Here is a 17,253-nt window from a genome sequence, read left to right as displayed (position 1 = left end):
CTGCCACCTTGGCTGCCACCTTGGATTTCACATCTTTTTTTACCTTGGCCTATTTGGGGGGCCGCACTCTTTTTTTAAAACTTGGCTGTTTTGGTTTAGATTATGGTATGCTTAATGGTAATCCCTACACAGTTATATATCCACAAAATTAAAAAAAAAAATTAGCAACAATTCTTAACCAGCAAATTAACACACATAAACAGTCCAACAGTGTTTATAAGAGTACAACGAATATCGTCAGACCATGCGTATATACATTTCGATTTAGAGAGATGTATTTATATTATTCAATAGTGTTCCATACATAAATGCATACAGTATTTTGTCCTCGTACCAACCCACACTCACCTACTACACTGATATTTATCATGTCACTGCTCACATTATCAATAAACACACTACTGATAGCTTCACAGTGGTACAGGCCAGTATCAGTAAAGTCAGCCATTATAACTGTCAGTATACTAGTAATACTGTTCACTGATGTAGTGTCAACAATGTATCTATTACTACTATTAGTGATCATGGTACTGTTGAGGTACCATTGTATAGATGGTGTAGGGAATCCTTCTGCTGTACACTGCAGTGTAAAACTGTTATTAATCACCTCCTCCTGATTCATGGGATGAGTAGTAAACCCTGGTCCAACTGTTAAAAATATTTTAACTCATTAACTCACTCAAAGTTTCACACGTACACAAAGTAAGAACTACGCAAGGAAATAATTATGTGATATGAAGTAACGCACCATAGACTGTAACAGTATTACTACTAGATCCAGCATCATTAGTGACAGTACAAGTGTAATTTCCTCCATCAAGTGTAGTTATATTACTAATAGTAAGGTTGTTGGTGTTAGTAGTTGTGTCATTTGAGAATGTATTAGTCCTGCTCCAACTGTATTCTAATTGTGGTCCACCTTCTGATGAACAATGTAATTGTAACTGACTCCCATGAGGGTATGTGTTGTTACCAGTGATGTTTACACTATATGGAGCAACTGTGTAGAGAAACAAACTGTTTGCAAGGGCCTCAGAGCCTATCAGAGCCTACTGTATATTTATCTGATATTAGGTTATTAAAGCAATATGCATACAGTGTTTTTAGCATACGTATATACACATTTTAAGTTAAGAGTACTAAAAGCAAAAAAACAAACAAAAAAACATCAAAATTGCACATATTAATTTTGTATATCCTATAGCATACTAATCACTTTACACACAAACACAAGTAAGTTTTAAACATACACAAAGTAAGACAGAAGCATAGCGTAAGCAACCGATTATTGAACCAACATGTATTATCAATCTAAGCATTTCCTGTAAAAATAATGAACTCCTCCATAAATTTGTACTTGTTTATTGGAGGTTTCTGTCTTCTTTTACAGGTTTTTGATCATCAAAGATGGGTTTTACAATGTAGTTGGCCAAGTGCTTCCCATTGCAAGTTTGTTTGATCACGCAAAGACGATTTCGCTACATTCGAATGGAGAAAGAGGAGATAAGTCAGCCAAGACATCACTACCAGTGCTGTACAAAGTGGAAATGTATTGGCCCAGGTTCTACAAAGTCTTACAGTAGCGGTAAAGCCTGAAACAAGTCCTAATGATATGTTGGACCTGGTGATACATGATAGTAACAAATCCGCCCATTGTTCATTAATTGTGATGGACTGGCAAAAGCAGCCAGGTTGTTCTATTCAATCTTAAAGAAGGTTTCAAGCAAGGACCAGTCTAAAGATCTGTAGATTTTATTGTTGCTTTATTGAAAAGACGGTATTTTATTGGGTTAATAAACTGGTTTCGCTCATAACTTGCGTTCTAATCACGCAATTAATCTGACAATTAGTGGGTGTGTACACTATTAAATGCTGAATTGCATCATATATGGCAGGATGTGGCAGAGTTTTCAGGCACTGTGATATTCTCGGATATTAGCAACTGGTCGATAATTCATATTTGGATAATGTATGCATGGTCGATAATACGTAACTGTGGTTGATAATATGTACTTTACATGGTCTCAGTCTAGCGTGCAGAGCATTAAAATGAATTGTTTTATGAAAATGGGACTATAGTTACTTTATAGCTGAGAGACAACCAGAGCAGATGGTGAAAATTGGAAGTTTGTAGGGCCTTCCTTCACCAAGTTAGAAGTTAAAGTACCAGGTATGATCGATACTTGGTCGCTTATGCTACACCTGTATAAATATTAAGTTAACTCACCATAGACAGTGACAGTATTTCGACTGGATCCAGCATCATTAGTGATAGTACAAGTGTAATTTCCTCCATCAAATGTAGCTACATTACTAATAGTAAGGTTGTTGGTGTTAGTAGTTGTGTCATTTGAGAATGTGTTAGTCCTGCTCCAACTGTATTCTAATTGTAGTCCACCCTCTGATGAACAATGTAATTGTATTTGACTCCCATGAGGGTATGTGTTGTTACCAGTGATGTTTACACCATATGGAGCAACTGTGTAGAGAAACAATATAGACTATTTGTCAGAGGCTATTATAGTTTCTATCTAATAACAGCCATATTTTAAACATTATTATATATGTGTGTGTGTTTGTGTATTTTAAGGTTGCTCGCAGCCATTTGAAGTCACACAACTTGCAATGTTGTATTGTTACATGCATTCACACAGTGTATAAAATGAATCCACATCTACTTACATTGAAAATGCTTCCCTTTCTTTTCAACACGTACCAAGCTACAAACAAATTACCCTGTAGAGAGATCAGCTAGAAGAAGTCACCTTAAGAGAGTTCAGTTACAAAGAAACCATCGTGTAGAGAGTTCAGTTGCAAACAAATCACCCTGTAGAGAGTTCAGCTACGAGCAGATCACCCTGTAGAGAGTTCAGCTAGAAACAATTCACCTTGTACAGAGATCAGCTAGAAAAAGTCATCCTGTAGAGAGATCAGCCAGAAGAAGTTACCTTGTAGAGAGTTCAGCTACAAAGAAACCACCATATAGATAGCTCAGCTGCAAACAAATCGCCTTGTAGAGAGTTCAGCTGTGAACAGATCACCCTGTAGAGTTCTGCAAGAAACAAGTCATCCTGTAGAGAGACCAGCAGAAGAAGTCGCTTTGTATGTAGAGAGTTCAGCTACAAAAAACCACCCTGTAGAAAGATCAGCTATAAACAAGTCACCCTGTAGAAAGATCAGCTACAAAGAAACCATCCAGTAGAGAGTTCAATCACAAACAGATAACCCTATAGAGTGTTCAGCTAGAAACAAGTCACCCTTTAGAGAGGTCAGCTAGAAAAAGTTACCTTGTAGAGAGTTCAGCTACAAAGAAACCATCATATAAAGAGTTCAGCTGCAAACAAATCACCCTGTAAAGAGTTCAGTTAGAAACAAGTCACCCTGTAGAGAGAACAGCTAGAAGAAGTTACCTTGTAGAGAGTTCAGCTACAAAGAAACCATCATGTAGAGAGTTCAGCTGCAAACAAATCACCCTTAAGAGAGTTCAGCTATGAAAAAACACCCTGTAGAGAGTTCAGCTAGAAAAAGTCACCTTGTAGAGAGTTCAGCTACAAAGAAACCACCATGTAGAGAGTTCAATTACCCAGTAGAGAATTCAGTAACGAACAGATCAGCCTTAGAGAGTTCAGCTAGAAACATGTCGCCTTGTAGAGAGATCAGCTACAAAGAAACCATCCTGTAGATAGTTCAGCTACAAACAAGTTACCCTATAGAGAAATCAACTAGAAACAAATCATCTTATAGAGAGTTCAGCTACAAACAATCACCCTGTAGAGAGTTCAATTGCAAAGAGATAACTCTATAGAGAGATCAGCTGGAAACAAGTTACCCTGTAGAGAGATCAGCTGGAAACAAGTGAGAGTTCAACTACAAACAAGTCAAGGTGTAGAGAATGAGGCTAGAAACAAGTCACCCTGTACAAAGTTTAACTACACTCAGTCACCCTGTAGTGGATTCAGTTAAAATGAGTCACCTTGTAGAGAGTTCAGCTACAAAAAAAGTTGCCCTGTAGAGAGATCGGCTACAAGCAAATCACACTGTGGAGAGATCAACTAGAAAAAGTTACTCTGTAGAGACATCAGCTAGAAACAAGTTATCCTGTAGTCAGTTCAGCTACAAGTGAGCAACCCTGTAGAAAGATCAGCTACAAAAAATCACACTGTAGAGAACCATGTAGAGAGATCAGCTTGAAACAAGTCACCCTGTAGAGAGTTTGGCTACATCCTGTAGAGAGTTCAGCTAGAAACAAGTCACCCTATAGAGAGAGAGGCTAGAAACAAGTCACCCTGTATAAAGTCCAACTACCCTTCAAGTCAGCCTGTAGAAAGTTAGCTTAAAACAAGTCACCGTGTAGAAAGTTCAGCTGCAAAAAAATTTCCCTGTAGAAAGATCAGCTACAAACAAACGGTACTGTAGAGAAATCAACTAGAAAAAATTATACTGTACAGACATCAGCTAGAAATAAGTCACCCTGTAGAAAGACCAGCTAGAACCACATCACCATGTAGAGAGTTCAGCTACAAACAAATCACCCTGAATGGAGATCAGCTAGAAACAAGTCACCCTGTACAGAGAGCAACTAGAAACAAGTCATCCTGTAGTGAGTTCACCTACAAATGAGCCACTCTGTAGAGAGATCAGCTACAAAAAAATCACATTGTAGATAGATCAGTTAGAAAAGGAGAGTTCAGCTGCAAACAAATTACCCTGTAAAGAGTTCAACTACAAGCAAGTCACCCCATAGAGAGATCAGCTATAGGGACATGCAGATTATGCTAGCATAATTACGAGCATAATAGGTGCTTGAACACATTGAGCATAAAGCTAGCATAATAGGAAGAATATTTGAGCCATAATACAAATCCTTGATGGTCAAAATACATATCACAGAAAAAGATCGATATACTCTAATAGAACAGTCAATAACTCTAATAAACCACCAGACAGCTGACTGTTCTATTAGAGTATATCGATCTTTCTGTCATATGCATTTTGAAGAGCAAAGATGTGTTTCAGCTATTTATCATGTTCCCATAATTGCAAATTTATTAGCAAAACATGGGAAATGAGGCATAAGGCTTGAGCATAATTTGAACACAATTTGAGCATAATACGTAGGTAAATTAAACTTTTTGAGCAGTGCAGCATAGTATAATAGGTAACGGGTCCCTAATCAGCTAGAAAAATGTTACCATGCGGAGAGTTCAGCTGCAAACAAAATTAATACACTGTAGAGAGATCAGCTATGACATCAGCTAGAAATAAGTCACTCCATAGAGAGTTCAGCTAGAAACAAATCACCATGTAAAGAGTTCAGCTACAAACAAATCACCCCAAAGAGAGTTCAGCTACATTTCAAGTCACCCAGTGGAGATCAGCTACCACAAACAAGTTATCCTGTAGAAAAGAAATGGCATGTAATAATTTCAAATTTCATATAATTACTGATAAAATCAAAATACAGTAGTTAATATCAAAAAGTCTGCTTTGAATGTCTTTATTCTTTCTTTGCAGTAAAGAAAAATAAACAAAAGTTAAAATAACCCCAAAGCTGGAAATAAGACAGCTTTGGTGTATACAAATACAAAAAGAAGTGATATCTAATCACAAACACCCAAGCTGTAAAAAAAAAAGTGCAGCCCCAAGGAGGAGGCAACACAAAGTCACACGAATTGTTGCTATTAAGTTTTTCGCCATTAACCTACCATCACAGCCATTTCTTGGCCGCCACCTTGGATTTCACATCTTTTTTCATCATAGCCTTTTTGGGGGCTGCACCTTTTTTAACAGCTTGGGTGTTTTTGATCAGAATCAAGACACACGGTAGTGTGTCGTGCGGCCCAAGAAGCCGGCGCATAACACCCGTGAGTATATTGACAGGAAGAAAGAAATGCAATTTTCGCACCTCCGTAGCTCTGTGCTTCCTTGATGAAACAAGACGATTTTTAATGTGAACATGCCCTCCAACTGCAGCACTGCACATTCCAAATTTGAGCAAAATCGCTTCGGGCGTTCCCGAGATATGCGACTTCAAAAATTGGCTCAGTTTCTTCGTTTTTTTTTTTCTTCTTCTTATTTTTCTTTTTCTTGTCGCACACTTATAAAAACTGCTATAAAACTCGAACGCCATATCCGATTACCTTGAAATTTGGCACACAGAAGGGGGATATAATGGCGCATCTCGGTACCAACTTTGGCTAGAATACGATAAACAGGCATAGAGTTATGAGGGATTATTCACGAAACATAACACCAATATGTTGTCACGCATACAGGGTAAACCGCGTATGGGAAGAAGCTGAAAATCGGTGGGTGAATAGGTTAACTATTGAACCTCAAACCTTTTGTGGTTTGAAAGAAATCGAGCTAAAAAACAGGAAGATACAATGAAAAAACCAACAGTCTGTAACAATTACGCAATCGAGATTAGCTAATAAAAAAACGACTGCTTGCCACGCCTACCAGATAAAGCGCTTGGGGTAATGCTTTGAAAATCGTTGTACAGATGGAGTAATCATCTTAGAAAGGATCATCAATGGTGTAGAAGAATCAGACTTAAAGCCACGGAGTTATAACGCGAAATCCAACTTGGTGCAGCAAGTGCGAGATCGAGATACTATAATAGAGCAGTCATCCTAATAGAGCAGTCACCTGAAGAGAATTCAAGAGATCAACTAGAAATAAGAAACCTGTATAGAGATCAGCTACACACAAGTTACCCTGTAGAGAGATCAGCTAGAAGAAGTTACCTTGTAGGGAGTTCATGCAACTATGGAAAGGGATAGTTCAGCTAGAAAAAATCACCTTGTAGAGTTCAGCTACAAAGAAACCACCATGTAGAGAGTTCAGCTACAAACAAATCGCCCTGTGGAGAGATCAATAGAAGAAGTTACCTTGCAGAGAGTTCAGCTACAAAGAAACCATCATGTAGAGAGTTCAGCTACAAATAAATCTCCCTGTAGAGAGATTAGATAGAAGAAGTTACCTTGTAGAGAGTTCAGCTACAAAGAAACCATCATGTAGAGAGTTCAGCTACAAACAAATCTCTCTGTAGAGAGATCAACTAGAAAAAGTTACCTTGTAGAGAGTTCAGCTTCAAACAAATCACCCTGTAGAAAGATCAGCTAGAAGAGGTCACCTTGTAGAGAGTTCAGTTACAAAGAAACCACCATGTAGAGAGCTCAGCTACAAACTAGTGACCTTGTAGAGACATCAGCTAGAAGAAGTTACCTTGTAGAGAGTTCAGCTACAAAGAAACCATTCTTTAAAGAGCTCAGCTGCAAACAAATCACCTGTACAGAATTCAGCTACAAATAAATCACCCTGTAGAAAGATGAGCTAGAAAAAGTTACCTTGTAGAGAGTTCAGTTACAAAGAAACCACCATGTAGAGAATTCAGCTACAAACTAGTGACCCTGTAAAGACATCAGCTAGAAGAAGTTACCTTGTAGATAGTTCAGCTACAAACAATTCACCCTGTACAGAGCTCAGTTAAAAAGGTTTCCTTGTAGAGAGTTCAGCTACAGACAAATCACCCTGTAGAGAGATCAGTTAGAAGAAGTTACCTTGTAGATCGTTCAGCTACAAACAATTCACCCTGTAAAGAGATCAGCTAGAAGAAGTTACCTTGTAGAGAGTTCAGCTACAAAGAAACCATCATGTAGAGGATTCAGCCGCAAACAAATCATGTATAGAGAGTTCAGCTACAAACAAATCTCCCTGTAGAGAGATCAGCTAGAAGAAGTTTCCTTGTAGAGAGTTCTGCTACAAACAAATCACCCTGTAGAAAGATCAGCTAGAAGAAATCACCTTGTAGAGAGTTCAGCTTCAAAGAAGCAATCATGTGAGAGTTCAGGTACAAACAAATTGTCCTGTAGAGAGATCAGCTAGAAGAAGTTACCTTATAGAGAGTTCAGCTACAAAGAAACCATCATGTAGATAGTTCAGGTACAAACAAATCACCCTGTAGAAAGATCAGCTATAGAAGAAATCACCTTGTAGAGAGTTCAGCTACAAAGAAACTATCATGTAGAGAGTTCAGCTACAAACAAATCGGCCTGTAGAGAGATCAGCTAGAAGAAATTACCTTGTAGAGAGTTCAGCTACAAAGAAACCATCATGTAGAGAGTTCAGCTACAAACAAATCACCTGTAGAGAGTTAAGCTACAAACAAATCTCCCTGTAGAGAGATCAGCTAGAAGAAGTCACCTTGCAGGGAGTTCAGTTACAAAGAAATAAACCATGTAGAGAGTTCAGCTGCAAACAAATCACCTGTAGAGAGTTCAGCTAGAAACAAGTCACCCTGTAGAGAGATCAGCTAGAAACAAGTCACCTTGTAGAGAGTTCAGCTAGAAGAAGTCACATTGTAGAGCTACAAAGAAACTACCATGTAGAGTTCAGCTGCAAACAAATCACCCTGTAGAGAACTCAGCTACAAACAAATCGCCCTGTAGAAAGATTAGCTAGAAGAAGTTACCTTATAGGGAGTTCAGCTATGAACAGATCACCCTGTAGAGAGTTTCGGAATAGATCGCAAAATGGCATACATAAATAAAAAATACCATTCCGGTTTAATATGAATAGGAGTAACTAAAATGTCGGCCTCCTTAAAATTCTCGGCATCACCCAAATAATCCGGAAAAAATTAACAATAAAAACAAACAAAACAAAAAATAACATATTTCCCGATAAATCCTTTACCGTATAATAAGGATGAAACGGTATTTTCTCTACATAAGAAGGCAAACCCATAGGATTATTCGACCCCACTTTATGCAAAAAATGCAAATGAACTAACGCCAAGAAGGACAAAACAAAAGGAAACAAGTAATGTAAACTAAAAAACCTATTTAAAGTCGCATTACAAACCATCGGCCCACCTCAAATCAAAACAACAATATCCTGCCCCACATAAGGAACAACTGAAATAAAATTAGTGATAAACAAATCACCCTGTAGAGTTCAGCTACAAACAAATCACCCTGTAGAGAGTTCAGTTACAAAGAAACCACCATGTAGAGAGTTCAGCTGCAAAAAAAATCAATCACTCTGTTGAGAGTTCAGCTAGAAGAAGTCACCTTGTAGAGAGTTAAGCTGCAAATAAATCACCCTGTAGAGAATTCAGCTACAAACAAATCACACTGTAGAAAGATCAGATAGAAGAAGTTACCTTGTAGAGAGTTCAGCTACAAAGAAACCACCATGTAGAGAGTTCAGCTGCAAACAAATCACCTGTAGAGAGTTCAGCTAGAAACAAGTCACCCTGTAGAGAGATCAGCTAAAAACAAGTCACCCTGTAGAGAGTTCAGCTAGAAGAAGTCACATTGTAGAGAGTTCAGCTACAAAGAAACTACCACGTAGAGAGTTCAGCTGCAAACAAATCATCCTGTAGAGAGTTCAGCTAGAAGAAGTCACCTTTTAGAGAGTTCAGCTACAAAGCAACCACCATGTAAAGAGTTCAGCTGCAAAAAACTCAATCACCTTGTAGAAAGATTGGCTAGAAGAAGTTACCTTGTAGAGAGTTCAGCTACAAAGAAACTACCATGTAGAGAGTTCAGCTGCAAACAAATCACCTATAGAGAGTTCAGCTATAAACAAGTCACCCTGTAGAGAGTTCAGCTAGAAGAAGTCACATTGTAGAGAGTTCAGCTACAATGAAACTCCCATGTAGAGAGTTCAGCTGCAAACAAATCACCCTGTAGAGAACTCAGCTACAAACAAATATGCAGTGTAAAAAGATCAGCTAGAAGAAGTTACCTTGTAGAGAGTTCAGCTACAACGAAACCACCATGTAGAGAGTTCAGCTACAAACAAATCACCTGTAGAGAGTTCAGCTACAAACAAGTCACCCTGTAGAGAGATCAGCTAGAAACAAGTCACCTTGTAGAGAGTTCAGCTAGAAGAAGTCACGTTGTAGAGAGTTCAGCTACAAAGAAACCACCATTTAGAGAGTTCAGCTGCAAACAAATCACCCAGTAGAAAGTTCAGCTATGAACAGATCACCCTGTTGAGAGTTCAGTTAGAAACAAGGAATCCTGTAGAGAGATCACCTAGACGTATCGCCTTGTAGAGAGTTTAGCTACAAAACAAATCACCTGTAGAGAGTTCAGCTACAAACAAATCACCCTGTAGAGAGATCAGCTAGAAGAAGTCACCTTGTAGAGAGTTCAACTATAAAGAAACCACCATGTAGAGAATTCAGCTGCAAACAAACACCCTGTAGAGAACTCAGCTACAAACAAATTGCCCTGTAGAAAGATCAGCTAGAAGAAGTTACCTTGTAGGGATTTCAGCTACAAACAAATCACCCTGTAGAGAGTTCAGCTACAAAGAAACCATTCTGTAAAGAGCTCAGCTACAAACAAATCACTTGTACAGAATTCAGCTACAAACAAATCACCCCGTAGAGAGATCAGCTAGAAGAAATTACCTTGTAGATAGATCAGCTACAAACAAATCACCCTGTAGAAAGATCAGTTAGAAGAAGTTACCTTGGAGAAAGTTCAGCTACAAAGAAACCATTTTGTAAAGAGCTCAGCTGCAAACAAATCACCTGTACAGAATTCAACTACGAACAAATCACCCTGTAGAGAGATCAGCTATAAGAAGTTACCTTGTAGATAGTTCAGCTACAAACAAATCTCCCTGTAGAGAGGTCAGCTAGAAGAAATTACCTTGTAGAGAGTTCAGCTACAAAGAAACCACCATGTAGAGAATTGAGCTGCAAAGAAATCACCCTTTAGAAAATTCTGCCAGAAACAAATTGCCCTGTAGAAAGATCAGTTAGAAGAAGTTACCTTTTAGAGAGTTCAGCTACAAAGAAACCATTCTGTAAAGAGCTCAGCTGCAAACAAATCACCTATACAGAATTCAGCTACAAACACATCACCCTGTAGAGAGATCAGCTAGAAGAAGTTACCTTGTAGATCGTTCAGCTACAAACAATTCACCCTGTAGAGAGAGCAATTAGAAGAAGTCACCTTGTAGACTGTTCAGTTACAAAGAAACTACCATGGAGATTTCTGTAATCAATATAATATTATGTGACCGGATTTGCGAAAAGGGGTCTTCCACACACATCCAATTCCGTAAACGTTGGAGACCATACCTCAGTGTTCAAGTAACATATTAACCTGAAAATGTCACCACTTATTCAGCTATAGTGGTGCTCACCACTGTCCAAAATTCAAGGCAATAGCTCTTTCCAATCTGAAGTTATCAATTGTCAAAGTTGGCAAATTGGATGTGTGTGGAAGACCCCTTTTCGCAAATCCGGTCACATATGTATTATACAGTATATATAATTTGTACATTTACTGATAAAATATTTAAAGTACATCTACTTCATCTTTTCTTAGGTTAAAAAAGTCCCAAAGCTGGCCATAGGCCGGCTTTGGGGTATACAAATGCAAAAAGAAATGAAATCTAATCCAAAACAGCCAAGCTGTAAAAAAAGTGTGCGGCCCTCAGAAAGGCTATGGTGAAAAAAGATGTGAAATCCAAGGTGGCGGCCAAGAAATGGCTGTGATGGTAGGTTAATGGTAAAAATTTTAATAACGACAACTCAGGTGAATTTTGTGCCAAGACCAAGCGGCACCAAATTCACCTGAATTGTTGTTATTAAAATTTTTACCATTAAACTACCATCACAGCCATTTCTTGGCCACCACCTTGGATTTCACATCTTTTTTCACCATAGCCTTTCTGAGGGCCGCACACTTTTTTTACAGCTTGGCTGTTTTGGATTAGATAATAATAACAGCAACACCACAATAATATATAAATGATCATTTCAGCTATTTCTTGGCCACCACCTTTAGTTTCACAATTTTCACACTGGATTATTATACTTAAACACTAGTGTTATGTTGACATAACCTTCCAGTCTATAGTTGCTGTCCATTATGTTGGTATGTTTGGTGTAAACGTTTCATACTTTAGTAACATTTTCTTTAATTATTCAGTAGTGTTCCATAGGTGCATACAGTTATTTTGTCCTTGTAACAGTCCGTTCACATCACGATAGCACAGTTCAGTTCGACTCTGTTCGGTACGGCCCATTATTGCCTCTGTTCACACTATGTAGTCTCGCTCGCTGAGTCATCCGGTTTCCACAAGTGCACAATAAAATATTTATTAATTTGCTTACTAAAATTGGATGCAGCTCTTGCCCTTCGAGTCTCTTGTGCTGGAATTCTTTCATTTTAACAAGACAGCAATAGATAGGTGGCCGTGTAGAGCTGCAGAAATTGCATCATGAATCGAAGTAAGTGAAACAGTAACTCGCACGACGACAAGTAGTTCAACTGTCACTAGACTTTCTTTCGTGCAGAACCTCGCGTCGAACAGTGTTTCTGAGCCATTTTTCATTGGATTATTTTATTATTTTGTGCACCTGGTGATATAATTATCGTACCGTACCATGTTGGCCTGGTTCAATCGGGTGGGCTGGCTTGGTTCAGTTGGGCCTGGTATGGACGGTGTTCATATTGCACTATTTATTGAGCCGTACCATTCCGAACCATGCTACCAGGCTAGTGTGAACGGGGTGTAACAGTATAATACCTACCCACACTCACCTACTACACTGATATTCATCATGTCACTGTTCACATTATCAACAAACACACTACTGATAGCTTCACAGTGGTACAGGCCAGTATCAGTAAAGTCAGCCATTATAACTGTCAGTATACTAGTAATACTATTCATTGATGTAGTGTCAACAATATATCTATTACTACTATTAGTGATCATGGTATTGCTGAGGTACCATTGTATAGATGGTGTAGGGAATCCTTCTGCTGTACACTGTAGTGTAAAACTGTTATTAATAACCTCCTCCTGAATTATTGGATGAGCAGTGAACACTGGTCCAACTGTTAACAAGATTGTATGATACTTTAACTCATTCACTCACTCAAAGATTCATATATTCACAAAGCACAGTACAGTCCACTTTTACCTTCACATTTACATGCGTAGTTCCATGTGTATCACGTTGTGTTTACCATGCAGGTATTTTGCATGCCACACATACATGGCAATAATTATACCATGCATTTGTATTTTGTCGAGCATGGTGACATTAAAAAACTGTGGACTAGAGCCCTCTCAAGTGTACAGTAAATCAAAGCCTGACACGCTGATATAATGCTATAAGCATATTGTGTTCACCTTACCTTGTGATAAGTTTTTTTTTTGCTACTGTATAGATTGATGACTATAGTAAACATCATCACTCTTTTTTATTTACTTTTATTTTTATCCTTACATTAATCAATGTCATCACCAGCCAAGCATGCCTGCCCTCATGCCTGCCATACCATGAAGAGGACAATAAAGCTGTTGTGTTACATACAATTTACTGTATTATTAATTGTTTAATACTGGACTCGACACTAGCCAATTAAGTGAAATCCAACTGCTGGACTGACCATATCCTAAATAAAACAATTATTTTATTTGACCTATTGTGTACCTTACCTTTAATAGAGTACAGCACTCTGTAGCAGTCATAATGTTGAGGCCAATTTAGGTTTCTGGTATGTATTCAATTGTGGGTACAGCCTAATAGTTACTATACATACAATAGCTATCCACTGTATGTGAACGTTGACCTTTACCAAGAGCAAACCACAACCTCAATAGCTAATTAAGTGGTTCATAATATTACAGATATTTATACAGAGCTTTATTGGCCATGACATGGTTGCTGCTGCTTCCTCTTGTAGACTAGTGCTGGTACCTGCATTGAAAAAATGTATTAACTTAAACTTAGTAATAATAGTTAACTGGAATAAGGTCTTAACAATTACACCAAGACACACATGTGGAGCACTCACGCCCATGGCATTCTTTGGAGTGTGGCTATCTATGCACCAATAGGTGGTTCTATGTGTACCCACATTGGAGTTTAGATTTATCCACTTGTGGAATTTGCTTTACCTATGTAGACAAATGAGTGGCGCCACACAAAAAAGCCATGCATGTGTAAAGTTATAAGTGGACTGTACTGTAAGATAGAAATGCAAAAACATGTGATATTAAGTTAACTCACCATAGACAGTGACAGTATTACTACTAGATCCAGCATCATTAGTGGCAGTACAAGTGTAATTTCCTCCATCAAGTGTAGTTACATTACTAATAGTAAGGTTGTTGGTGTTAGTAGCTGTGTCATTTGAGAATGTGTTAGTCCTGCTCCAACTGTATTCTAATTGCGGTCCACTCTCTGATGAACAATGTAATTGTAACTGACTCCCATGAGGGTATGTGTTGTCACCAGTGATGTTTACACCATATGGAGCAACTGTGTAGAGAAACAACACAAATTGTTTGTATTGGTAGGATAGAGGTTTATTGTAATTGCTATCCACACAAAAACAGCCAAGCTGTGAAAAATGGTGCGGCCTTAAAAAGCCTGGGTGAAAAAATTTGTGAAATCAAAGGTGGCGGCCAAGAAATGGTTGCAATGATGTTAATACTAATAAATTTTAACAATGCAAGTCTAACAGTACAAGTCTAGCTGACCAGCAGGTGTGTTAATGGGTGTACCCAGGAATCATTTGTGCTGTAGGCAATTATCACTTTACCTTAGGTGCCCAAAGGGTCCATTGGTGAGTTAACACTCCTTGGTCTCGGGGGCCCCCCTGGGGTTTGTATTGTGATGGTCACATGCACCTTTGTAGCGCCCTGTGTGTGCCTTCATAGCATCAAATGGTGTGTAGTACAGGTGCCAGTGAGTTGGCTTACTGAGGAGAAAAAATGTTGGTTAGCAACGAATATTAAGCAAGTGCTATGTGTGTTCTAGTAGCTGGCTGGCTGGCACTGGCATTGCTCTCTCTTTTATTTCTGCGTAGTACAGGTACCAGTGAGTTGGTTCACTGAGGGGGAAATGTTGGTTAGTAAATAATATAATATTAAGCGCTGCAGTAGTTGGCCGGCACTGACATGGCCCTAATTTTTTTTTATTTCCGTGTAGTACAGATGCCAGTGAGTTGGCTCACTGAAGGACAAAAATGTTGGTCAGTAAAGAATATTAAGGAAGTGGTGGGTGCTCCAGTAGTTGGCTGGCATTGGCAAGGCCCCTCATTTTAATTTTCAGATCAGTTCTCCCCTTCCACAAAAAAAATAAATAAATAAAAAATCCCTGTACTTCCAACCGGCTACATTGATTGTAGATTGTATACAATCCACCACTGAATCACTACGTATTTTCTATATGTACAGTATCATAATAAATATAAACAATAGTCATTTGTATTAAGGTACAGACAATGGGGTCGGTATGTGCTGGCAAATGTTAATGCCTCTGGCGGAGTGTGGTTAGTGGTCTAATAATGGGAGGGTACTTCAGGTTTTCATTGTAATACCATTATAGTACTACTTGTATAACAATGTAGCGTATATTATGAAGTGTGGCTTGCTACAGTGGTATGTATTCAGCTATCTATGGGGGGTATGACTTGAGCTGATTTCGATATAAATGACATCAATCAGCAGACTCTAAAGATACTGTGAGAAATACAATGGTACTCGACCTTAGGTGACCAAAGGGCCCATTGACAAGTTAACACACCTTGGTCTTGGGGACCCCCTGGGGTTTACATTGTGATTAGGCCCCGGCCGATTATGCCGGCATAATTTAAAGCATAATAGGCAGGCAAAAGCATCGAGCATAATGCTGGCATAATAGGCAAAATACACAAGCATATTGTTGTTTAATTTTACCAAACCTAGGCCATTCCATCATTCTTTGAGTTCCAGCTCGAGTTCCTGCAAACAACGATCTCTCGAACACTCTTCTAGAAGATCCAGCCATTAAGTAGCGCCTTAATACTAATAACTATAATTATTACAGAGTGGCGCTATAAATAAAGTGCCATGGCAGCTGGTGAAGGTGTACTAGCACAACTCAGTGAAGCGTCGTCTGCATCGAGTGATGAACAGGACAGTGATGTCGATGATCATGATACAGTTAGTTTAATATCTTCTACCTCGGGGACGTCTAAGACAACATCGCTAAGTGAATGTCATGGGGAAAGTAGGAGTACCTCTGCTACTGATAACGCTTTAAAGAGAGCTCCATCATCTCTTCTCTCAGTATTACAGCAAGCTAAAACATCAGATTTAAGTCGAAAAAGAGCAATTCGCAATAATCCACCTAAGGGAAAGAAAAGAAAAGTATCTACTGGCACTGGTTCATCTGCATCAACTTCAATGAAATCAGTGACCCCAAGAGATAGGTGCAATCGATTCCCGAAAGAGTACTTGACTGTGTCTGGTGGAAAGCTCTTTTGTGGATGTTGTAGAGAGGAGGTGTCAATGAAGCTTAGCAGTATAAAGCATCACATTGATTCCAATAAGCACAAAGTGAACAAGGAGAAAGAAGCCAAGAGAGTATGCGGTGACAAAACTTTAGCCCAGCAGTTGCAAGCATATGAAAGTGAAACTCATCCTAGAGGTGAAACTCTATCTGAATCGCACAAACTGTACAGAATAAAAGTAGTGACAGCTTTTTTGAAATCAGGAATACCACTTCAAAAGGTTGGCGGACTGAAAGAAGTTTTGGAGATTGGTGGATACAGGCTGACAGATGAAAGAGGTATGCGTGACCTAATACCATTTGTTCGTACTAATGAAGGGAATAAGATCAAGGAAGAGCTTTCAGGGAAATTTGTTTCCATAATTTTTGATGGCACTACCAGGCTTGGGGAGGCTTTTGCTATTGTACTACGGTTTATTTTAGCAGACAAAATTGTGCAAAGGTTGGTAAAGCTACAAATACTTGCAAAGCCAATGAATGGTGAGGAACTAGCTCGTGAGGTTATTAGTATTTTACAAGTTACGTATGGAGTAAAGTCAGATCAGCTCTTGGCATGCATGCATGACCGCGCATCTGTTAATGGTGCAGCCATGAGAACAATAAACGTAGTCTTTCCCTCACTTGTTGATATAGGATGCTACTCTCATACCATTGATTTGGCAGGAGATAAGTTTGATGTTCCAGTACTTGATGAATTTTTTCGACTGTGGGTCAGTTTGTTTGCTCACAGTTCACGGGCAAAAGTTGACTGGCGGACAACAACTGGGATTTCAATTAAGTCTCATAGTTGCACAAGGTGGTGGAGCAAATGGGAAGTGCTGCACCAAGTTTTCAAATATTTCGGTGATATTGTCTCATTTTTACGAAATACAGAAGCATCACCTGCAACTACAGTCAAATTACTGCAGTTGTTTTCTGACAGGCAA

General features: G+C 38.8%; 1 protein-coding gene across 1 annotated transcript; it reads right to left on the bottom strand.

The window, feature by feature from the left end:
* Positions 1–283: 283 nt before the first annotated feature.
* LOC136252719 (carcinoembryonic antigen-related cell adhesion molecule 5-like) lies at positions 284–15,823 on the bottom strand. Its single transcript, XM_066045287.1, has 6 exons — positions 15,733–15,823; positions 14,060–14,311; positions 12,579–12,878; positions 2,228–2,479; positions 749–1,000; positions 284–648 (listed from the first exon to the last, which is right to left on the bottom strand). Exons 1-6 carry the CDS (start codon positions 15,821–15,823, stop codon positions 284–286), a joined length of 1,512 nt encoding a protein of 503 aa, XP_065901359.1.
* Positions 15,824–17,253: the final 1,430 nt, after the last annotated feature.

Source organism: Dysidea avara, chromosome 4 (genome assembly GCF_963678975.1).
Source record: "Dysidea avara chromosome 4, odDysAvar1.4, whole genome shotgun sequence".
Taxonomy (NCBI): Eukaryota; Metazoa; Porifera; class Demospongiae; order Dictyoceratida; family Dysideidae; genus Dysidea; species Dysidea avara.
The sequence above is the reverse complement of the archived record's forward strand: the minus strand, read 5'-3'. Positions and strand labels throughout refer to the sequence as shown.